This window comes from Amphiura filiformis, chromosome 11 (assembly GCF_039555335.1).
Source record: "Amphiura filiformis chromosome 11, Afil_fr2py, whole genome shotgun sequence".
NCBI lineage: Eukaryota > Metazoa > Echinodermata > Ophiuroidea > Amphilepidida > Amphiuridae > Amphiura > Amphiura filiformis.
Window position 1 is genome coordinate 27,421,535 of NC_092638.1, and position 24,093 is coordinate 27,445,627.

The 24,093-nt window shown below is 37.9% G+C and overlaps 1 protein-coding gene across 1 annotated transcript in view; it reads left to right on the forward strand.

Moving 5' to 3' along the window:
* The window catches only part of LOC140164661 (E1A-binding protein p400-like), a 98,627-nt gene extending 75,154 nt beyond the window's left edge, over positions 1-23,473 (forward strand). The window contains 14 exon segments of the mRNA XM_072188004.1: positions 167-394; positions 729-865; positions 2,620-2,752; positions 3,519-3,647; positions 5,081-5,212; positions 9,842-10,075; positions 11,518-11,689; positions 12,286-12,431; positions 13,986-14,267; positions 17,558-17,728; positions 18,469-18,624; positions 19,034-19,072; positions 20,255-20,431; positions 21,895-23,473. Coding sequence (XP_072044105.1) covers positions 167-394; positions 729-865; positions 2,620-2,752; positions 3,519-3,647; positions 5,081-5,212; positions 9,842-10,075; positions 11,518-11,689; positions 12,286-12,431; positions 13,986-14,267; positions 17,558-17,728; positions 18,469-18,624; positions 19,034-19,072; positions 20,255-20,431; positions 21,895-22,689 — 2,931 coding nt within the window. The 3' untranslated portion in view covers positions 22,690-23,473.
* Positions 23,474-24,093: the final 620 nt, after the last annotated feature.

Below are 24,093 nucleotides of genomic sequence, written 5' to 3' on the forward strand. Positions count from 1 at the left end.
GGTAGTTTTACAGGAATCTGTTGATTCTGGTCAAGTATATCCCATTTAGATCATGAAACTTTATGAGAATCAACTTTGGTTTACGCAAATCAATTGCGATAATATTTGTGAGTATCAATTTGTGTAATCACGTCAGAATTGTAACCCTGCTTTTTTTATTCCCCAGGCTGTTCAAGCATTACAAGAGCTTCCACTCACCTTACAAGCTGTAGTACCAGGCCATGTCATCAACTGGGATCTGGTCAGTGATGTGGTCAATGCCTGCGGCCATACGTACAGGTCACCAAAGCAGTGTCGGAATCGCTACGAGGGAGTCATTATACCCAGAGAAGAAGGCAAGATTTTGTACGATACAAATCCCAAGAAACAGAAGAAGTCAAAGGGAATATACAGGGTGAGTCGAAGCGTAAAATAAGTACAAAATGTCAATCAATCATCCTCCCAATTCACTGATCGCATGGTCATCTCAAAACGAGGTTCTACCCGTGAACATTGAATTGAACATTGAAAACATTCAACAGATTCTGTATTGGAAATTTGATGAATTTAATGGCTTATTTACATACAAGAATATGTGTTTTATTGTGACAAGCATATCTTGACTCTAAAAAGTAAGAGGACTCCTACACAGGGTTCCTGACATTCCCCCCTCCAAAAAAACCTGATATCTATAGAAGTCATTATTATTACCAAATACAAGCCTATTTTCTATTGTTTCTCCCTGTTAGACCAAGAGTAATCGTCCAATGAAGACCAGTCAGCTCCATGCTCAGGATGGGAACAGCGCACACACACAGCTATACAACAGCAAGTTTGATTTGATCAAGGCTGCTGTCGGCAAGAAACAACCTTACCTCAAACAAGTGTGAGTAGTATAAGAAGGAACAAAATTGTTTTTGTTGTTGTTAAGGGCTCAGTGACCCACCTTTGCACATTATTATGTTTTGATGGATCCAAGTTGTGATAATATTGGATCCTACACATAATAATGATAAAATTGATGCTTTACGCCCAATATTTATTGGTCTCGCTATGAGTTTTAAAATATTGGACTCGACTACGCCTCGCCCTATATTTTAAAACTCATAGCTCGACCAATAAATATGGGCTCAATCGATCCAATTTTATATCAGTATTTTCAACCCCTGACAGACAGATCTAATTATTGCTGGTATGTGTGCAGACTTTTCCAGTTTGATTTTACCAGCGATTCCCGCTGTTGTTTTGGCTCCACTCCAACACCCCTAGTACATGCATGGGGGCCGCCATTACAGGTGCTGGGGACCATTGATAGAAGCCCAGCATCCCGACTACACGATCAGCTTTGCATACAGTATGTGTTCCCGACTGTCAATCACAGGGGGTCAGTCACCTAGAGCTTGACAACGATATATGAATAGACTATCGCCAAGTCTTTAGTGTAGGCGTGTAAATTTAGGTTAATTCTCATGATTGAAAGAGTATTTTCTTGTATTCTTAGGCAGGATTGTTGGTTGCTCTGATGCAAGCAACAATTGAATACATGAATTCAAAACCCACCCAAGTCCATGGGAAGTGATTTTGAGAAAAAAACCTGTGTATCATTTTAATTCCTTCAGTTAGATTTACCTGGTCAATATGGTAAGTTTTACGTGCAAATGAGTAGGTTAAACTGTATTAGGTATGACGATTAGCATTTCAGGGACTTCTAGGGGTTCATTTTAAATTCTGGACTTGGGTGGTTTTTTGAATCATATACAAAGACAATAATGTTGGAATGAGATTACCACTAGTAAGATAATACAAAATAAAGCACACAGGTATGTATAATGTTGATAAGCATTCTGCCATGTAATATACACCACGCACTTTCCTTGATTAAACCCATTTTTTTCCAAAAGTCACTCTGCAGTAATGAATGTGTTACAAGTGGACTTTTATACATGCTGGATTTCAATCAATGTGTTACAAGACTCAAATCATGGACTTTGGTGGTTCTTTCATACATGCTATTTTTCACATTTTCACATAGAACCAGAGGATGAATTTGAGCTGTTCTTTCATACATATGACAGGCTTATATAGCAACAATTTCCCATGCTTAACTCAATTTGGCCACAGTATGGACTTGGGTGGGTTTTGTATTCATATATTCAATTGTACGAGCAATGTTATTGCTTGAACGAATGCAGAGCACGGATATGATACAGCCTGTAGAAATCACAGTAGTGTTCCAGGATACGCAATGGTAGGATAATGGCGGCTTATGCATTATGTGTATACTTTTTCCTAGCTGTCATATCCCACCCAATTCAATTAATCCCTGGTATTTATTGTTGGACCTGAGAACACATCAGATTGCATTCTGAATACAAGGAATGTCCTTTTGATATCAAATAATTTTTTTTTATTTTTTTTTTAATTTGTGATATAATACAAATTTTATGGTAATTTCTCGTATTCAGAATGCAATTGAATGACTTTTACGATGAAATTGAGGGTCTGTGGCTCCGATAACCTCCTTGCGAGTTTCCCCATGCCCCTCATAGTTCGTAATATTATTGCCATATTGCTGAACTATATAAAACCAGTACAGGAAAAATTGTCCTAATTTATAATTCTGATGCTTTCCTTATCCAGGCTGAATAATCCGTTGTTGAAGAATCCCAAGCACAGCGCTGTATTAAATGACTTTGGCATTGGCTACGAGAAACCCATGTCCCCGGTTCAAGTGGCTGCCCAGAGAGCTGATAGAATTGCAAGGGAAAAGAAGGTAAGAAAATTGAAACCAATGAAAATGTAATCCAGAAGATCAGCTTTCGGTTTGGATCTGAAATATTCTTGTCTTCATGGCAGCGTAAGAAACAGACATTCATTTTGTATTTTTTCCTCCAAAATATGGGGTGGAGGAAGTTGTCACAGTTTAAAGGTCCGTGACCTGATCAACAGCATCATCCCCCATTTTCATCAAAACAAAAGATTTTAGTATCAAAAGAAAGCTCATATTTTTCTCATTACCCCAGTAAAAGTTAACACCCAAGATATATTTTGCTTGACTGGTGTGAACAGAAACATAGTGATTTTTGGTTACCACACCGGAAGTGTATCTAATATCATTGTTATACAAATTATGCTTCTCATATTAAAAAAGCTGCAGCAGTACAACTCAAAATTTGGAAATGAATTGTTTGAATGATAAGCATCTGAGATAGAAAACAGAACATGAAAAATCAGACCACGCCTCTATAATATATGCAAAATGACGCTTTTGGAGTCCATACTCTTCAATCAAACCTCTTCAGCAAGAATGAGAATTTTCAGTTTTAAAACTGAATTCATTTTTTTTAGTCAAATTTTGCTCAACTTTATTTAATTTCAGCCTGTTTTTGGTACTTTTTGCCCAATTTCACATGCATTTTCAGTTTTTTCAGGAAAGTGCAGTCTCGTGCCTGTATAAGAGAACTCCTAATCTAAAAATCTTGATGCAGGCTTTGATTGATGTATAACATGACTGTCTGATGATTTATTCTTATATACAGCAACAGCAAGAACAGCAGCAGCAACGTTTACAGGCTGCAGCAGCAGCAAAACAACAGCAGCAGCAGCAACAACAGCAGGCGGCTGCCATTGCTCAGGCTGTTGCTACGGCTACAACGGCTACTGTCATGGTAAGAACCCACTTGTACTTCAATCTCTGTCAAATTGTTTATTATTTATTCATCTCTGTATATTTGATATTCAGAGGAGGATTTGAGATCTTACCGTAATCCATTGGAAAAGTGTTATCACCAGGGTTTCAATTGCCACTTGGGCTATACTACCAAATGCCATTGAATTCTATTGAAAATATGTTGCAGTGTTGTACCACTCAGTCGATAAGACATTAAAAGCGCTCTACGTATGGAGGATACTTCACGCTATCTATGGATCAGATTAAGTTTCTTATCGACCAATCGTTGTTGGGCAGGAAAAGCCTCCCTATATGTTATTGACCCCTGAACAAATATATTTTTCTTGCCCAACGATGCAATATTATGTTACAAAGAGAATTTATTTTACCTGAAAATTCCAATTTTAATTTAAGTCACAAACCTATGCAGTGTGCACATGATCTTGGCTTCAAATGCTACATAGTTCACCCAGTGGGTTAGGAAGTACTTAAATCATCCTGTGATTGATATTTTACAAAGGTCTTTGAAATAGTTGTGTTTTGATGTTATAATATGATGATAATATTTTGTTAATATGAATGCTTTAACAGAGATCAGGAATTTCATAATGATTAATTTTTATGTATTTTAGATCCAATCAGACAGTTTATTTTGATCTGTGAGGGGGTTCAAATCCGCCACAGTTTTCACCTCCATCTTTTCCCTAGATCTTTTTCAGACTGCAGCCAATGAGATGTCCTCTTGCATATCGTTATGAGTTTCGCAGAGTGCTGAATATCGATTTGTCTCTTTGTTAAATTCATGTTAACCCCATGAGAACTACCTGCCGATTGGCCAAAATGAAGTTTTCATTATCAATTGGCCCAATCAGCAACATTGTTAGAATAATTTCACCATTCAAAAAAAAATTGGGGTGAATTATTTGCAAAGTATCATTCTGATTGGTGATTAAAGTGAAAATATCATGTAATTGACCAATCAGAGGCAATGTTAGATCGGCAGGTAGTGCTCAGGGGGTTAACCATGAATTCTCTTGGATTAGATAACAGGGGATCAAATATAGAGAGCCAGAGGGCAGTATATCAACTATTTAATGATGATTCTGTGTGATAAGTGAGCCGAAATTGGAATACAGGGTTAGTTAGTGCAATGCAGTAAGGTTGATCCCCAATTTGTGCATAACATGAATTTAACAAGAGAAATCGATATTTGGCACTCTGCCAAACTCAAGATATTATCAACAATGATAATTTGTCAACATTGGCCTCATCATATTTTGTTGGGATCACATTTTCTGCTGCGATTACAAAATTCAAGCAGTATTCTATGATTGTGTATAAATCAGTCCCCAGTCTGAGATTATAAACAAACCCAACCCACATGTGAGCACATCTCAATCTGAATTTTGACCCCTGTAAACCCATGCTCAGACAACTGGTCCCACCAATCGTGCCACAACGGGGGGTACTCTGACGTTGACTCGCACCACAAACAGCTCCACCAGCGGTCTTGTAATAACCACACCACGTATACTATCGACGGTACGAGGGGCTGATCTCAAGGTATTATATCAAGGGGTTAGTCATTAGTACAAGAAGGCCTCATCTGTTATAGCTGCCAGGTGGTAGATTTGTTAGATGTGTACAGTGTGGAATGCAGAAAATGTCAAATGTTTATATGGCAGCTATTGCAGTTATGGCCTTTTTGCACTAGCCCCTCGATATATTTGGGAAATCTCTAAATTCTTGAACAAACAATACTGTATATAGCGGGAAATTTTTGTGAGGTTTTTATTTTCGCAAGGTGTTTATTATTGCAGTAAATTTCAGAAACACAAATTTAACCCCCTGGACACTACTGGTCATCTAAACTTTGCATTTGCAGATGATTTTATTAATATCATCCTTGATTGGTTCAAAATTGGACACAATGTTCATTTTGGCCAATCAGCAGGTAGTTTTCATGGTGTTAATAGCCTGCAAAAATATTTTTTATCCATAGGCTTTAATGTGTAACTGTTTGTACCATAAAACTGCTCCGAACAGTTCAAATTGCGAGAAAAAAAATTAATATCGTAAAAATTTCGCACTTTACAGTATTGAAATATACATCCATGCTGATAAGACCACATGGACCGCAGTGTTTTGTAAGCACAATGTATAATAGCACTTTGTTCAAGAATTATTTAAAAAGTTTCTCTAAAACCATGCATAATATTTATTAACATAACATCATTAGCAACAAAGACTCCAAAATTCATTCATTCAAAAAGGACATACTGTTAATAGCACAGCCCTTTAAATAACAAAGTCAGTGGACAACCAATGTTGAGGGCTTCTGTGTTAAAAATTAAATTGAAAAACAAAAAGTATCTCAATCATCATTTGATCAGTCTTGTTGGAGGAAGGCAGCAGCCTTTCTATGGTAAGTCTGGGTCACCTGAATTATGTTTCAGCTACAGTGACACTTCATGCAAACTGTCCTGGAGGGATGGTAGGATGTTGAACAGTCTGGCATATCTTGAATTCAATGTTAACCCTCTCACGTGGGTGTCGATAGCAGACGACAAGTATCAAATTTTCTATAAAAATTCAGAAATTTTAGAATTGTAAATTTTCATGACCATATTTGGAATCAGCATGAAAAATGCATTAGAATGACCACAAACAAGTCTAGTATTGGTTCAGTGGTTCTTGAGATAGCTCTTGATATTTTGAGAAACTATCTTGGAACTTCGGACTTTTTATGTTGAAGCCCATGGCCAGCATGCAGAGCATTAACCCTAACACGCCTAGAGACCACAAAACACCATGAGGATAACCAATGCACATACGTCAATCCCACATTTTCGCCATGACGCAATCAGCCTAAGTGCTTTATGCTCTGTGGCTACTGGCCGGTGATCGTGTGCTTGGCATGCGAGGGGTCTAAGGTTCGAATCCCAGTGGTGCCATTCTTGGTTCATCTCCTCTCCGTTTTCGTTTCTTCTTTAACTTCCGATAGCAAAAAGCAGTGTTCAGTGTTAGGGTTAATAGCTACATGTAATTTATATTGATATAATAATATCCTGTTGCCTATTCGCTGTAGAAGTGACGTAATAAATTGGATTAACTACCATAGCAATAGATCGATACAATTTTGACTATATCGTGCTGCACTACAAGCATGTTGCACTCATCACCTGTGTATGTCTGCAATCATAGATTGAATGCAATACCGCTGTTTTCAATGGTACATCATTTCTACAGCAAATTTCAGTACAAAGGAAATTAATGAGGTGATGCAGAAGCTGGAACAAAATACTGATAGAAATATTTGTGTGGATACTAACTGGGTGTGTTTTCTTGTCCAGGTGGCCTATGTGTGTATGTTGCATTGTTTCGATGTTCTGTTTTAACCTATGTGCACTAGTACTGCCTTTCTTTTTGAGCTGATTGTTTAATTACTTGATATATCATCTGGGTAACCAATCAGTAGAGCTTTTAGATCTCTTGGTGCTTTTAAGCTTTATTTCCTTCAGCCCTACGAGGCCGGTCGACTGCATATCCGTCTTTACACGCTTTTCAATACGGAATAAATGCTAACCTCTCATGACATCATCCAAGCAGCAAAGTTCATTTCCCATTGAAAAGCGTGTAAAGACGGATATGCAGTTTACCGTTCTGCTACTGAGTGTTCTTACCATTAATATGATATAGGCCTCTTTGTAACCAAAAGAATTTGTAACCAAAAAAATTTTCTTGGAGGTTGATAATTCAACTGTTATTGCGCATGCCCATGGGGTCAAAGCCAGCTTCATAATTAATTGTTCAACACAATTCGACCTAACTTTTCAGACTGTTTGTATGTTTAAAGGTGAAAAATTACCATCATGCACAATATTTACAGACAAGTCGTAAACAAACTGTTTGATTGACGGTTGACATCAGGCACAAACTAGTATCCTTAATTTATCATAGTGGTACGTGATTTGGGTGTTTTGTTGAGGGCACAGCCAAGGGTATGGACTAACTGTAGGTAATTAACTTTGCAAACCATGGTGTTAACTGTACAGTTTGTTCATTTGTGTTTCTTCTTGTTAAAACCACCATTCCCATTCCTTAAACCTACTAATATAAAACATGACCTATAAAGCAGGAAATATAACCCATATACACAAAGGAATCGTATTGTCACATGTCTTTCAACTGGTTGGAATGCAGTGTCCCTATAACTCTGAAATACTGTATATGGAGCGTCGCATAAAGGCAGGAAAAAATGGCTCAAACAGCTCTTCTCCCTTGGCACAGATCCACCATCTTGCTATCAAAACAAGGTTCTCCCTGCAAATACATGCGCAAAATGTGCATTTTTGTATCTGGCGCTTTTCTAGCAACATACCTGAATTCTTTTGCAATGCGTACCTGATAATCAAAGCACACACATCACACACTTTGCGGGTAGAGCCTCGTTTTGAGATTACTGCAATCGGCGAATACAGTTGGATAGAATAATTACTAATAGAATAATAAGGGCAAAAGGCAGCTTTACTTAAGTATCTCGCACGCATTTATGTGGTGTTTGAAAATGTGCACACCTGTATTGAGTGAACGGTCATGAATTCTAAGCTAAGTCATTGAAAAAAGCAATGCGAGATTTATCAGTGATAAGGAAACCACTGAGAATACTGATGCTGATGTCAAATATACTTAACTGACTGCCTAGGCACACTAATTTAAATGTCTTGAGTTTCAGTTGATTAAAAATAATCTTTCCAGCTATAGCACACGGAGGAAATATTTTAATATTATATTTGGTTTTATAATAAATTAATAATTCATAATGATATTGCCAAATGGCATTGATTTGGGGCATTACCAATGCAGGGATGCAAGTTTATTTTCAGCCCATTTTAGGGCCATTCTGGTCATTTTCACGCTGTTCACGATTTTTGTCATAAGTGGACTTTCATCCTTGCCAATTTGTGCGTAATAACCAAGGCTATCGATTTCCGTTCAATGAGCTGAACGTTTAAATAAAAAAATCTGCCATTTAAATGTAAAAAGAATTTGTTGATAACAAAGGCTGAATTTGAAATTATTGAAAAAAATCAGACACAAAAAGTGAACACACAATTTGAAAAGTGGACATAAACTTTCCACCAAACGGTTTGTATTTTAATACACTACTCAGAATATTTAAAGGATCAGAAATTGACAATCCCTAATGTCCTCTTTTCTTTTCTGTTCTTCTGGTGCTAGCTAAAGTGTTTTCAGTTTCTTGGGAATTCAGTTCTTGGTAGTGAAAGTGGTCAGTTGCCTATAATTTGGTTTGCTTCATGTTTGGTAGTGACGTCGTCAGTTCTTTTTCGCAGTTGCGCCGAAGCGTGCCGACAAAGCGTTCTTGTGTGCTAAAGTGTACGCTCTGCGTGATAAAGTTTGCGCTGAGTAGTGTAGATTTGAAATTTTAGTTGAACTTGAATGGAGACATTTTGGAATTCCAATAGCTGTTTTTAAATGGCTCCTAAACATTGCAAAATTTTGCATAGCAAATTGCAAGAAAGTTCTCATTTTATATAGCAATGTGGCATACTTATGTAGTTGGCATAGTAAGTTGGCTAGATTGTGTAGCAAAATGCAATGCGATATCAGGTATGCCCTGCTTCAGAACACGTTTAAACTAACCAAAGGTTTGGGAGAGCGATTTGAAATGCTCCTAAACATTATTGAGGAAACAAAATTGTAAGGTCTGAAAAATAAATGAAATTTAAACATTTCCAGGTTTGTAAATTTGAAAGTTGGAATTATGTGTATTTCATCCATGCAGATAGTTTTATACTTACAACATGAAAGTTTGGGAAATGGTGGGAGTCCTTGACAAATTGTCATCTGACTTAACCCCCTGAGCACTCCCTGCCGATCTAACATTGTCTCTGATTGGTCAGTTACATGATATCTTTATTTTAATCACCAATCAGAATGGAGCTTTGCAAATAATTCACCCCATTTTTTTTATGTGGTGAAATTATTCTAATAATGTTGCCGATTGGTCCAATTGGTAATGAAAACCTCTTTTGACCAATAGGCAGGTAGTTCTCATGGGGTTAACAACAGCAATTAAGTTCACTAACAATTCATCACTTGTAAGCACTCATCATACTCACTTTGCACTTAACCAAACATTGCATTTTTTTTCTTGTTATTTCAACACAGCAATCTGGCCCCATTGTAACCCGCACCACCCTAGGGCCGGGATCAACACCCATTCGCACCGTCAACAGCGCAGCTAGTAGTATCGTCGTAAACACGCCTCCAGGCGCAGTGTCCACTGTGACGGGCCATCAGTTTGCCAGTATCAACAAACGTATGAGCCAGGGGGTTGCTACCATAACAACCATTGCTGGCACGGCTAATGCGCAGGTGGCTCCAACGGTAAATGTTACTAAAGTAAATATCCCTCACTTAATCTGGCATCAGTTACTTTTTGTGTTTTAGTATTTTTTTTCCGGTCTTTCAGTTCACATTAATTTTTACTTAACATTTATGTCATACTTTTAGTAATTTACATCTTAATTTGCCAGCGAAGTGTTACGTGTAATCCGATTATCACTAGTGTCAACTGGATCACGCTTTTGAGTTCTGCACCACGATCGAAATGATCGCAACACAAAGTCTATGGCACGTACTACCAATTCTAGAAGGTGCGTGATCCAGTTACCAAGGAGTTATGTAACCACTTCGCTGGCGAATATTCTAAGATGAGAAAAAAATCAACTTGTTCTACGGGCGGACAGACTTACCAGGTAGGGTTAGACGGTTGGGATTTTTATTTTTCTGGGAGAAGTTAAATATCAATGACCCTAAAAAAATCACAAGCTTGACAAATCAAAAAAAATTTCGAAAAAAAAAAAAATTGTCAAAATCAATCTACTTTGGCCAAAAAAATGGATGTTTTTAATTTCATACAGCTAATAAATTTCTTTAAAATGCCCCAAATGCAAAATCAGTTGGGTCTGTAGAATAGGATTTTTTTTCATTACCTTATGTCATTATTTTCAAAAGGACCCATAAGAGACTTTTTACACGGATCTGACATCTTCCTTCCAAAATGTGGTCCTTCCTGCAAAGGCATGCACAAAAAGTGCATTTTTGTTATTAGCACTTCTCTAGCAACATGCTAATAGGCTTTTTACAAAGCATGCGTATGAAAGGTGTACACACGCACAACAAAATATTCAAACACTTCGGGGTACGACCTCATTTTGAGATGATCGTACAAAGGGTAAATAGAGATTGAAGTGGCAATAAGTGATGAAAAAATAAGTGATGAAAAAATATGATTTGTTATAAACACAGTACAAAGTCTACATATGATAAATTTTAGATCATCTATAACTTGCACATGACTCCACTCTCATATCCAATTCTAATCCCACCCTTAACTAACACCATCATTCTGAAACATTTTCATCTAACTTGTAAACTCTTTAACCCAAATCATTACCCTGATAACCCTAAACCTATAATCTTACATATTCTACCTTTATTATATTCTGTAATATATACTTTTAAAGAATTGTCTCTAGCCTAGGGTTACTCAGGTTTTTGTGTCGGTATGTAGGTGCCTCGTAGTACACTAAAAGTGTACTTATTAAAATACCAAGTTACCAAGAAACACTGGTATTAGTAAGGCTTAAATATCGGTCAATTGGTTGGGTTTTTTTGGGGGGGATGAATGAATGGCACATTTTTGCAAAAATTCTCAGATATTTTAGAAGTTCACAATTTTTGACTTTCAATGAGGCAAACTTGGACTACTTGTCCAAACAATTTTAAAAAAATGACACATACCAAAAAATAACCTCCCCCACATATTATTTTTGATCCAGGTTGCTAGTTCCTTAGCTCAGGTGGTACGAGCTCAGGCGGGCACACGTACCTCAGTAGTGACCCTGCCAAGCACTGCTGGTATCATCACTAGTCAGGTACGAGGTGTTACCACGGCAACTGTTGTCATGACAACATCATCCGTCCAAGCCAGACCTACTGCAACATTAACCGGTAAGATGCACATGTTTTTATTGTTCATTAGGAAATCAATTGGTCCTTTAAGGTAGTTGGTCTGATTTTTTTTTTCATATTGTGTTTTGTACCTCAGGTTGAGACCTAATCCAAAAATAATCCATATGTAGTGTGATCAAGCAAAGTCGGTCATATACAATTTTTAGTTGTCTTAGGATTGTAACAGGATTGCAAAGCTACATTGTGCATAAAACCCCATTGAAATTGGACAACCAATCAACCATGCAGTTCAGAAGATGTGTGCAGTTACAGAGTTTCCAAATCAATAGGAAACAAAAGGAAATATTTCCTTTGTTTGGCTATATCTTAAAATCAATATTTCTGACTTCCGACTGATTTTGGCAAGGAATCCAGTTTCAATTTCAATTTCAATGACTCAAGACAAGAGGTAACGTTATTTATGATAAGAAAAGAGGTTCCGCTAGATTCCTTGCCCTTATGATATACACAACTTTTGTTTCAGTGTGTAGTTATTTTTTGAGAAAAATGCAAAATTAGTCACAAAATTTATCAGGGGGTGTAGTACCACCTTAACATCATTTCAAATAATTTGATGTTTGTATGTTATTCAACAGGAGCCCAATTGACAGTTGCTAGTATGAAGAATCTGACCCAGCTAACTCCAGCTCAAATCAATCAGCTAGCGCTGTTCAAACAGCAGGCACTTAGACAACAGCAACAGCTACAGCAACAACAGCAGTCAGCAAGTCAGCTGAAACAAGTAAGATGCAGTACAGAAAGTAAAGTGCAGTATCTATACACGTCGACCTCCCATGTCCGGACCTCTTTTAGATGAATCTCTCTGTTATCCAGACATGAAAACATGTTTTTATAATGATTTGACACCTTAATTTCCCTGCTCTGTTCAAAATAGCATTTACAAGGTCCTCGTTGTTGCATATCATCTTTCAGTGTTATTACCCCCGTATTGAATAATGTTTTGTTGTCCCAATTTTAGCACTTCTGACATTTAATGCAGAATTATATAGACACATTTCACTTGTCATGATTTTTCACTTTTCTGGCCAATGCTTCATCCCATCAAGTAGCTGAAACAAATAAGCTGCTTCAACTTTTGATAGGCAAATCCAGAGATTAAAACTTATGTTTCTTAGCTTTCGATAGCAGGGTATGCCATCTTGCTATCGAAAGTTAAGGGACGTAAGTTTTAATCTCTGGATTTGCCTATCAAAAGTTGAATAATTTCACGAACAATCCTACAGATGAAACTTTTCAGAATAAGCTGCTGTTTCTGATTTCAACTAATTTTGTATTTTAATTCTCATATCTGGGAAGCAAGTGACATGTTGAGTTAAACAAAGTTGGCTTATATAAGGTGTTTTCTATGGGTCATGGGCAATAACTTCTGGGTGGCCAACTAAATCAATCTTCTATAGAGGTTCCCAGCATGGGGTCAAAGGTTATATAGGGTCAAATATCAGAATTGTTTGAATCTTGTTTTGAACCCTATCAGATATTTGCATATATTTCATTCAACAAAGCTCACATCAAATCATTTTGTAATTGCACAGAACAAATTACGCAATGTGTCATCAATACCGTATCGACCTAGTAAGTTACCCTCCCCTAATCAGCGCCAAAAAACTTCTGTTTTTATCACGTAAATGAGTAAAATTCCTATATTCAATGATAAGGAAGCAATCTGGCCTTGTGAGTTTCAAATGTGTTTTTTTTTGGGGGGGGAGGAGAGGTTTGGGGTTTTTTTTAGTTATTATTTCCAGGAATTGCATTGCATTACAATATTATTTTAAAAGTAAAATGTCTATTTTGGCTTTCAGGACTTTCAGGAAGAAGCTCCAATTTCAAACAACTTTCAATAGTTCCCTGATGCAATTATTAGGTCGATATGGTACTGCTAGTTATCTTCACTGCTATTGTATGCACATACACATTCAACATAATCTGTCCATATCCCATGATGCTTTTCACAAGGAGTTATTACTTAGCAACTAGATCACACAACTTATGGAGTGGTAGTACATGTAGTAGACTTTGTGTGGCGATCATTATGATCATGGTTCAGGTCTTAAAAGCGGGATCCAGTTCACAAAGTGATAATTGAATTGCATGTACATGTAACACATCGCTGGTGAATTTTTAGTGATGACATGCCTGTAGTGTGGAGTAGGCAAATTCGTCAATTGATTGTCAAAATTAGATGACCGTTTCGCTTACTTCACATAAAAAGCTTATCTCATTCATTTCATCTCACTGATCAAACCATTTTCCCCACTTGCCTCCTTTCCTCCACAAGGGAAAAACGGTTGCTTCTCCCGCTTTCCGTTTGCAGCAGCTGAAACAAACCGACATCAAACGTCTTCAACAAGCCCAGGCGCAGGCTCAGGCAGCTCAGGTCCAAGCTCAAGCCCAGGCCCAAGCTGCTCAGCAACAAGTGACTACCCAGACACTTCAGCAGGTGGTGCAGAAGACGGGAGGGGTGACGGCGACGGTGGTGGGCACGACGGCGGCCACTGTGGTGAGTGCTGCACAGGCCAAGTTGATAGCAGCTTATAGGCAGCAAGCTGCTGGTGCAAAGGTATTGGGAACGGAGACAAAATCCTGGATGAAAAAAGTGTTGGGCCCAATGAATGGCATTTACCAGAATGGAATAAAAATAAGAAATATAAAAAAATAATTTTGAAAAGAAAAGATGTAAAGTGCCAGTTGTGAGAATCTTAAGCTGGACTTTATGAACACAGATTATTGGGAAATATTCAAAGAGTTTATACTTACTACATAGTCCAGATTCCCCCATGTTTGTGTGTCACTCATCGAAGACAAAATTGACTCATGATCGCAAGGTTGTGGGTTTGAACCCTGACAGGGCCAACATGTTGTGTCCTTAGGCAAGACACTTTATCTCGCTTAGCCCATTCCACCCAGGTGTAAAATGGGGAGCTGTTAGGGGGTAGTCATACCAGCACCATTATTTTTGGCTACCACTTGATGTGAAATATAAAGCGCTTTGATATCCATATATATCTAAGGTGCTATATAAATGCCTGACTTATTTATTTATGCAAATAAAGCACAAGTGCACAAATTCGGTGATTTTAAACTCGGGCATGAATTTCAAACATGGACAGGTGACAAAAAACTCAGAATGGGCTTTGCTTGGCCTACTCAGAAGATTATTTTTGGCAGCCTATTCAATCGGTTACTACCAAAAGTTGTATGATGGCTAGTGATGTTTATTTTACCCAACACTCAGTCATGCAGTAATTTGTCTCATTAAAGGTAGCAGAAGGGATCAAACATCTGTGATGCTATTTCATTTATTTACTTATTTGACATTGTAAGATAAGACTCTGCGTATAATTGTGTGTCAAAGGGAAGTTGATGGGCTGCAGGCCTGTAACCAGGGGGCTGGGGGCGGACGCTCCCCCCTCAATCCCCAACTGCCCAAAAAGTCCCCTTTTTTTACCCAAAAAGTCCCATTTGTGAGCATAGTGAGCAAAAAAATAGGGTTTTTTTATGCCTTTTTGGTCCACTTTTTCAAAATCCGCCCCACCCTAGTAAAAAAAGTCCAAATTTTGAAGGAAAAAAAGGTCCACTTTTTCAATATCGGCCCCCCCCCCCAAAAAAAAAATCCTGGTTACGGGCCTGATGGGCTGTTCCATTTGAAACCACACCCCCACTGTGGAAGATTTTGAAATTCTAACCAAATTTAACAGCTTGAATAATTCCAGATTCAACCATTTTTGTCCGTAAAATGTGTGGAAGGTTTTTAGAATTCCATTTTTTTCTCATTTGAGCCAAAAGTGTGTAAAATTCAACTGGATACAATTTCCACCAGAATTTTTACTAGAATTTAACTGGAAACTAGCAAATATGTCCAGCTCGGTTGAACATAAGATTAGACTGGAAATATTCCACATGGGGCGTATGGACTTGAAATGGAATAGCCTAATGATACTGATGCTCATTTTGTCGTCTGCATCACATGTCGTATCTCAAAAGGCTGCCGTATGTGATTTTTTTTTTTTACTATCATCATCTGATTGTGATGATATACGCACCTATACTAAAATGCAGCAAACCTTTTACGAGCGCGACTACCGTGGTGTTGCAAATTCGGCGCTAACAACGCGTACGGCGCACAGTTCATTCATAAATTTCCACTCAGCAACAATATATCGCCTTAGCAGCCAATCAGAGACAAGTGCGTGCAACGCAGTATATACGCGATGTATCCTTACAATACGCGCTCGTCTAAGGTTTTCTGCATTTTAGTATAGGTTTCATTATCATTGAGGTACAGGACTTTTTATTTGTTCGGAGAAGAGCAGGTAGGGCAACTACTTGATTATATTTCTACATGTTCATACTACATACTCTGAAAATTTTAGAAAATTCGCACGAGACCGTCTTTTTTTAAATCACATTTTTGTTCCTAAAATGGGGGTTATAGCGCCCTCAACGGGCACTCTCTACATAGGGCTACATGTAAAGACCAGTTATAAACAAATGGCCCTAAAATAAAACGGACTCGTGCGAATTTCCTCAAATTTTGCATTTGATGTAGATTTAACATCTGGAATGTAATGCAAGTGATGTCGTTGCTGCTCTTCTAAATTAATTTTTAAAATGTCCGCCCCAGACCAAGGTGTACGCTGTAAAATTAAAATCACAATATTACAATCTCATGTCCATTCATAAAAGAAAGGAGCATGCTGAAATTGAAAATAATAGGAAATATAACCATGATAATAAAAATCACACACAGCAGCCTTTTGAGATACGGCTGTATGCGATGCAGACAAACAATTTATGACCATCCACAACAAACCCAGTGTAAAGTTGCAATTTTGAGTTTCTAACATTACTAAACAGTTGAAATCTTTTCAAAACAAGCTTTAAAATGATATATCATCACCTGTCATAATTGCTTCAGAAATATGTGCATAAACTTGCACTTGAAATTCCTTTCTATTGATATTGTAAACTTTATTGGTCTATATCTCTGAATAAGCACTGTTGACTTTACATTGGGTTTGTGATGAATGGTCACATTTGTATAATTTGGGCAAATTAACCTTGAAATCATGAAGCTACTTTATCTTTCAGAAGGCAGCCACATTAGAGTGATTCTGTATCTAGGCTTTATTGTTTTTATAAATTCTAGGTGAGCGACACAATGCTCTCCTGATAAGAATATGTGGGAGAACGGACAGGAGAGTGATTTGAATTGAATATCATTGACTGACTTATACTTGGGTCGGATCCTAATCGGCGGGCCTTACAACATCGTGATTAATATCAAAATATTTCATTTTTGAGAATTTTTTTGTGACATCTTGCCAGAAGCATCACAAATTATTAATGCAAGTCCTATACTTTGTCTACTTTCTTTAACACGCAAAATATAGACAGACAGGTCAACTAATAGCAATTTTAATGTGGGTTTACTTTTCGGCGTAGTGGTAAAAGCCTACCATTTCCCGCCTATTACGAGCTGATCAAACTATACAACGATTGAGTTGTCAAATATGCTGATGAGCTACTGATAATTCTCCTAATTAAGTCTTGATTAACTTTGAGGTGTAGGGATTGCTCTTGCTCTCCTTAAAGGCAAAGCTTTGTATATATGTTTCTTGCAGCATTTAGTTGCAAAAAGAATAGGGTGATAATCACTGACAGTCCTAGTTGATCCATGCTGAGGTTTGTTGCAGAAGGAATGTTTCCACCCTCAAGTGAAACCGCTGGGTAAATAATGACACAGGTACACTCAAGTGCTGTGTAAATACATGATAAACGTATTAATTTAGTAAACATTTTGACATTGTTGATGCATAAATTAATTTCTTGATTGACTGATTCTCCCAGGCTGTCCAGCAAAAACCAGCAACACTGACACGTCAGACAACACTGAAGGAAAGCGACGTGGCAGCGCTGATCAAATTACAACAACAGAGGGCGCTGGCTCAGTCCAAATTAAAAGGAACTATCACTACCCTGCCAGTCAGCGGGGTAAAAGTTAGCAGTGTGCCGATGCAGGTGAGGATTAAAGAACTTTGATGGGATTGAAAATTTGAATTGATATCATTAGTTTCACTACATTTGTTATTATTATTTATTTATTTATAACATTACTTCCAAAAGTAGTGTATACAGAGACCAGAGTATGATTTTCCATGGTAGAGATAGCATCCTTTGATTTTTAGAAGACTATCAAAAATGCTATTATAGGTTTGATGTCACCAAGCTTTCTAGTTGCCGTTTATACAATTACAATTAATTCAGAACTTCAACATCCAGTACGTTGATGAGATCAGTGACCTTTGAAAGCTGTGTGAATGAATTGTGACTCTTCAGGAATTTTCATTATTATTATAACATTGGCAGTAAGTTTTAACTTGGCTCAACAAATTTTAATAGCCTTGGGTTTACATGCAAGACTTCAAGACCAAACAAAATGCAAAGCACAGATGTAAAACATGTTTTTCTACAAATTTGAAAGTTCACTGCCGTTGAAATGATGTGCGAGTTCCATGTTGGCTTATCTCCCATGCATATTACCAATATTGTTCTGAGATTTATCTCTTTTTCTGCACTTCCTCTGTACAAAGTATAGAAGCTTTCCAAATTTCGAGACTTTTATCTGTGGTCACTCACACCCCTCGTATAGTCTGTAAGCCCCCTTGTCCTTGTTCATCGGGTTTTAACCACTTCTGATCCAGATTGCTTCCTTAATTTGGTATATGTCTGACTGAGAATATAATCTAATTTCCATGTAGGGCATTGTGACTGCTGCTCAAGGTCAGAAGACAGGTCAAGCTACAGCCATGAAAGCTCTCACCATACAGCCTGGAGGTAAACTAAGTCTACAGCAAATCCTACAGATGCAACAGGCACAGAAGGTACAAGCAGCGGCTGCACAGCAACAGAAACTGGTAAGCAGCACACTGCAAAGTGATATCAAACAGTCACCAGGAGTACTCCCTAAATATGTATTAATCTGTTTATCTACAATAGTATCTATTATTCTAGATCCAACAATTTTCATCTATAAAAAGTGGAAAAGGTATGGATGATTTTGGAGCTCCAAAAAAGAATTATCAAATTTTAGTCCAAATTGTACAAAATTGAATGGGATTTTATGAATTTCTACAAAGTTCAACTGGACTTTTAACATAAAACTAGCAAAAAAATGTCCAGCTGGAGCAACTTGATTTGAGATGGCAGTGAAATCTTCCACAGGGGGTGTGTGATTTTTAATTGGAATAGCCTATTAGAGCCTTGTGCTGTTCCACTTTTATATTGGTGTGTTATATTGATGATGATAATTATTTAATCACACAGGCACAGAAAGTACGACAAGCAGCCGCACAACAAAAATTGGTGAGCAGGATTTTTCCTTTTCAGTATTTGCTGGCTACTTTTGATATTATGCATACATTGTGACATTTTTTTAGCCATTTAGGCAAAGAAAGAAACAGATTTTTTCTCAAACCAGCACTCATAAGTATGTGAAAGCATATCCTAGCTCGTGGCCCTATGCGTAGGGGCATTTTACAGGCTGCGTAGTACCAAAAAAAAAAAGCAAAAGTGGGCATAACATAGAGTCTGAAGTTTACCGTTTTCTAAAATCCATTTTCCGTGTTGTAAAATTTGTAAATCCATGTTTTATGAATAAAGCTTAAAATGTATAAACAATGATTATGAAGGATATTAATGTCACAATAAAGTGTTCAATATCGCAATTAATATGCTCTGATTGGAATATTCTCACGATAATAGGCCGACTGTTACAATATTTGGATGGATACTAGGGGGCTCATACCTTGGTAATATACCTTTATTTCGGTATTATTAAACAGTATTTTTGTCATAAAAATTGACACACACAACTCAAGATTGTTTTTAACATTTATATCTTTTAACAATTTTTGTCACGTCATACAAAAAAATGTCATTTTCCGTGTTGTACCTCCGATTCCGTGAATTTCTTCCGTTTTCCGTAAAACGGAAAACTTCGGACTCTAGCATAACATTCATACAAAAAAAACTGGTAGCACTTGGCTTGATTTCTTTTTTCAATGCTTCATGCCAAACGTAAACAATCACACGCGATATAAGTCTACCGGAAGCATAGCAAAATAATCCGGTGGTAGCCGTACACTAAGAGGCCGTCAGCGTGACGTCATAAGCCGCCATCTTGTGGGTACATGCTGCGATGGTCGTTCGATCTCCATGTGTGAACAGCAAAATCACTGTGTCGATGCGCGATAACAGCTGCGTGGCAAGCTGCGCCCTCACGTAGTGTACCCACAAGATGGCGAAAGGCTGACGGCCTCTATTTCGCCCTCCATGAGCGACACACAAAAATGGGTTATTTTAGTATTCTTTGGTTGTCCATTGCTAGCCATCCATGTGCCCATCTTTTGGGATAGAGTGTTTGGTCCTGGGAGTGGCAAAATTATTCAACTTGGTTTGCACAACATAATAAGTAAGAATTTTCAACAAGCTATTAGTCCGTAACATCAATTGAATAATATTATTGCTATGTCATTGTCATTTCAGCTTGGAGTAAAAACAGCTCAGATCCTTCAGAAACAAGTTGCCCAGGTACAGCAGGTTGTAACATCAGGCGGGACCATCCGTGTGTCATCTCCAGTAGTAGTGACTAGCAATATATCGGGACAACAAGTGGTACAGTCTAGTGCCGTACAGTCTGCTGGCACAGTGCAGCAAGTACAGGTATGTCATGTGTATGCACACATGCACACACCCCTACTTATAAACAATGTCAACCATATGCATGGACACTTGCCAGGTGTTAACTATCCAACTGTGGTCATTTTCAGTTGTTGTTGATAAACATGTTGGCATCCTTCAGCATACCAGTAGGAGTACAACCATAACCTATTGGTCGTAAAGGATGCTAGAGTATCGTGAGACTCTTGTGATTTGGGGTGTAACAAAACAAGTTTGCTATATTCTCTGATAAGAGTCTAACATAACCTATATATTGATACCTTTCAAGATAGGCCAGGGTGAAGAATTATTAGATGCGATGCAATTTCAATAATGAGTTGGATATTTTTTCATATCAATTCCTTGGAGCAAAAAAACTTGTTTTTTTGTTTCTTAGCAGGGGGACACATCAGTTAACTTTCATTGAACAAATTATTTGGAGCACAAACCTGTTAAAAGCTTTCAACATGTGTATTCATTATATCTAACTGCTTAGACAGTTCCAATATTGTTTTTTGCAGAAAAGTGTTAAGTACTGTATAAGTTCTTATTTTGCATATGTGCAGCAAGTACAGTATGTTGTACTTATAAACAATGTCAACCATATGCATGGACACTTGCCAAGTGTGAACTATCCAACTGTGGTCATTTTTAAGCTTTTACTACCAATTACGGATCCAACCCAACACCAGCAAATGTACTATGGCTGTATGTTCTTATGCTGTTTTGGATCAAGAAACACTGCCCAGGAACTGTGATGCAACAATTGATCTTTTAACCCTAACACTGAACACTGCTTTTTGCTATCAGAAGTTTAAGAAGAAACAAAAAAAGAGAGAAGATGAACAAAGAAGTCACTTGGCGCCACCGAGATTCAAACCTTAAACCCCTCGCATGCCAAGCGCGCGATCACCGACCGGTAGCCAAGGTGTTTCGCTGCCCATTCCGTGTGCATATAGCACTTGGGGTGATTAATACGTCATCGCATCCTCCGGAATTTGTGCACGCGCAGTGGTTATCATCACCGGGTATATTGTGGTATCTATACATGTTAGGGTTAAGTTTCAGTTGTAGTTAATAAACATGTCGGCATCCTTCGCATACCAGTAGGAGTACAATCATAACCTATTGGTCGTAAAGGATGCTATAGTATCGTAGACTCTTGTGATTTGGGGTGTAACAAAAACAAGTTTGCTATATCCTCTGATAAGAGTCCGACAAAATTTTTGTCATATGACGCTTCGAGCACAAGGCCAACAACATTTTTTTTTGGACAGTTTTAGCAGGGCGCACATCAGGTGAAGGAATATAATGCGAAGCAATCTCAATAATGAGTTGGATTTTTCTTCATATATATTCCTTGTTTACATGTATATGCTTTGTTTGGTGCACAAAAGTGTTAAGTACTGTATAAGTTGTTATTTTTCCACACAGTACATAATTTTTTGTCTATATATTTCTTCCAGGGCCTTCAAGTAAGCCAAGCCCAACTAGCACAAGGTGTACGTCTACAACAGGTGACGTCAGCGCAAGGAGGAACGCCAACAGTCCAAGTCCAACGTGTCACCCAGGTACCACAGAGCCAAATGACCACTGTGAGACAACAGTTAGGCCTACAACAACAGGTGAAACAAGCTGCTGCCGCACAAGGGACCACGCTGTCCATCCAGCAGGCGGTCAAACCGGTCACTCTAATCCAATCGGGTGCTTCGCTACTACCAGGAACCAAGACTGTAACCGCTACCACAGCACAGCTCTTACAGAAACAGATGCTTGCTCAGATTGTGTCGTCAGCAGCAGCGCAACAGAGCACGCCCACTAGCAGTGGGGTAGCTGTGACTCAATTAGCGCGAGTCGTAGCGCCGCCTACTTCCGTTCAAACTGTGCAGGTATCACAACCACAACAGACTCTAATGGTTGAAAGCGTTGCCATAGCGGCACCGGTACAACAGAAGCAAGAGGAGGCAAAGGAAAGCGTGCCGACTTTGACGTCGACGACGATTAAACCTTCGGTGAGTAGTCAGCCGGTGATAGCTGCTCAATCGCCACAAACTCAAGTCAGCATCACCACTCAACCTGCTCAGCAGGGGACCCCACAGCTGACGAGAACAGTCAGTGCGGCGCAGTTACAGCAAGCTCAAGCTGCACTTAGACAGCAGCAGCAACAACAGCAGCAACAACAGCAAGCTGCTGAGGGGTCAGCACAGAGGACATCACCGTATGCCATGAGGTTAAGAAAACCATCGCAGACGAATAACTAATGAAGAAATTCATCATTAGTTTCCTGCATGTAATAATCACAAAATAGTGTCATTGATACTACACAATGTCTCAATTTTGTAAATTATCCCCCTCATGTAGATAAACTAGAAACATTTGTGATCTATACCAGTTTTAAGGAGTACTAGTTCCTTCACTAATGTTCACTTGATATCAGATACTCATGGGGGGGGGCAATCTGCAGGATAATAATGATTGTATTTCTTGGCATACTTCAAAAGATATGTAATTATTAAATTTGAAATAAGATGTATAAATTTATCAAACGAGGACCAAGTACTTCATTATTGGTATTGCATATTGACAGTTTCATGATATAAGGTGTCTTTGAAAATGTCTAAAATATTTATTAACAATTTCTTTAACTTGTTGAAATACTTTTCAGCCCTAGACAATTTTCTTATTTTTGATCATTTTTTTTTTCCATTTTCCTTTTTCTTTTCTTTTTTTCCCCTTTTTTTTAATGTGTATTATTTGAAGTATATAAAATCATGAAACTACTCGGTACAATTACCGAATAGGGTGCAACTTGCTAGACTTGAGTCCAGTCACAGAGTTTAGGGTTAGTGTTTATGGTTGGGGAAGGGCAGTCTTGTATTAAGACTAGTAGAGCTGCACTGTATTCGGTAATTGCTCCAACTACTCAATTACAAAGTCTATTTAGTATAAGCTGAATATGACCTACACCAAATTTGTATGTATCTTACCCAATTAGGGCAAAGGTCATGTTGTCGACTAATGGTAGAACATACTTTAGTTGTTATAGATCATTTAGAGAAAGATGGAACATGACTTTATGCAGGGTGTATGAGGTAACAAAGGTTAATGGATGGGGTCATATAATGGACAGAAAATAACATTTCTTGATGTTTGAAGCCTATCTGTCAAAGTAAACTCAAAGCTAGGCATAATGATGGGTTTTTTTAAACAGAATTTATCAAAATTAAACTACCCTTCCAAATCCTTTAGTGATTGCTTTATTAAAGATGAGGTACAGAGGTCACTAAATTAAAGACAGTTCCATCTTATCTCAACCCTCTGAGCACTACCTGCTGATCTAACATTACCTTTGATTGGTCAATTACATGATATCTTCATTTTAATCACCAATCAGAATGGAGCTTAACAAATAATTCACTCCAATTGTTTTGCGTGGTGAAATTATTTTAACAATGTTGCTGATTGGTCCAATTGATAATGAAAACTTGTTTTTGACCAATAGGCAGGTAGTTCTCATGGGGTTTAAGAATTGTGGCATCACTTTTAGTCAGCTGAAAAGAACTGAAGGATTTTTAAAAGAAATTGTAAGTTTCATGTTTTTATGATACTGTAGTCCAACCTCCCTTATCCGGACCTCTTTTATTTGGATCTCTTCATTATGCTGT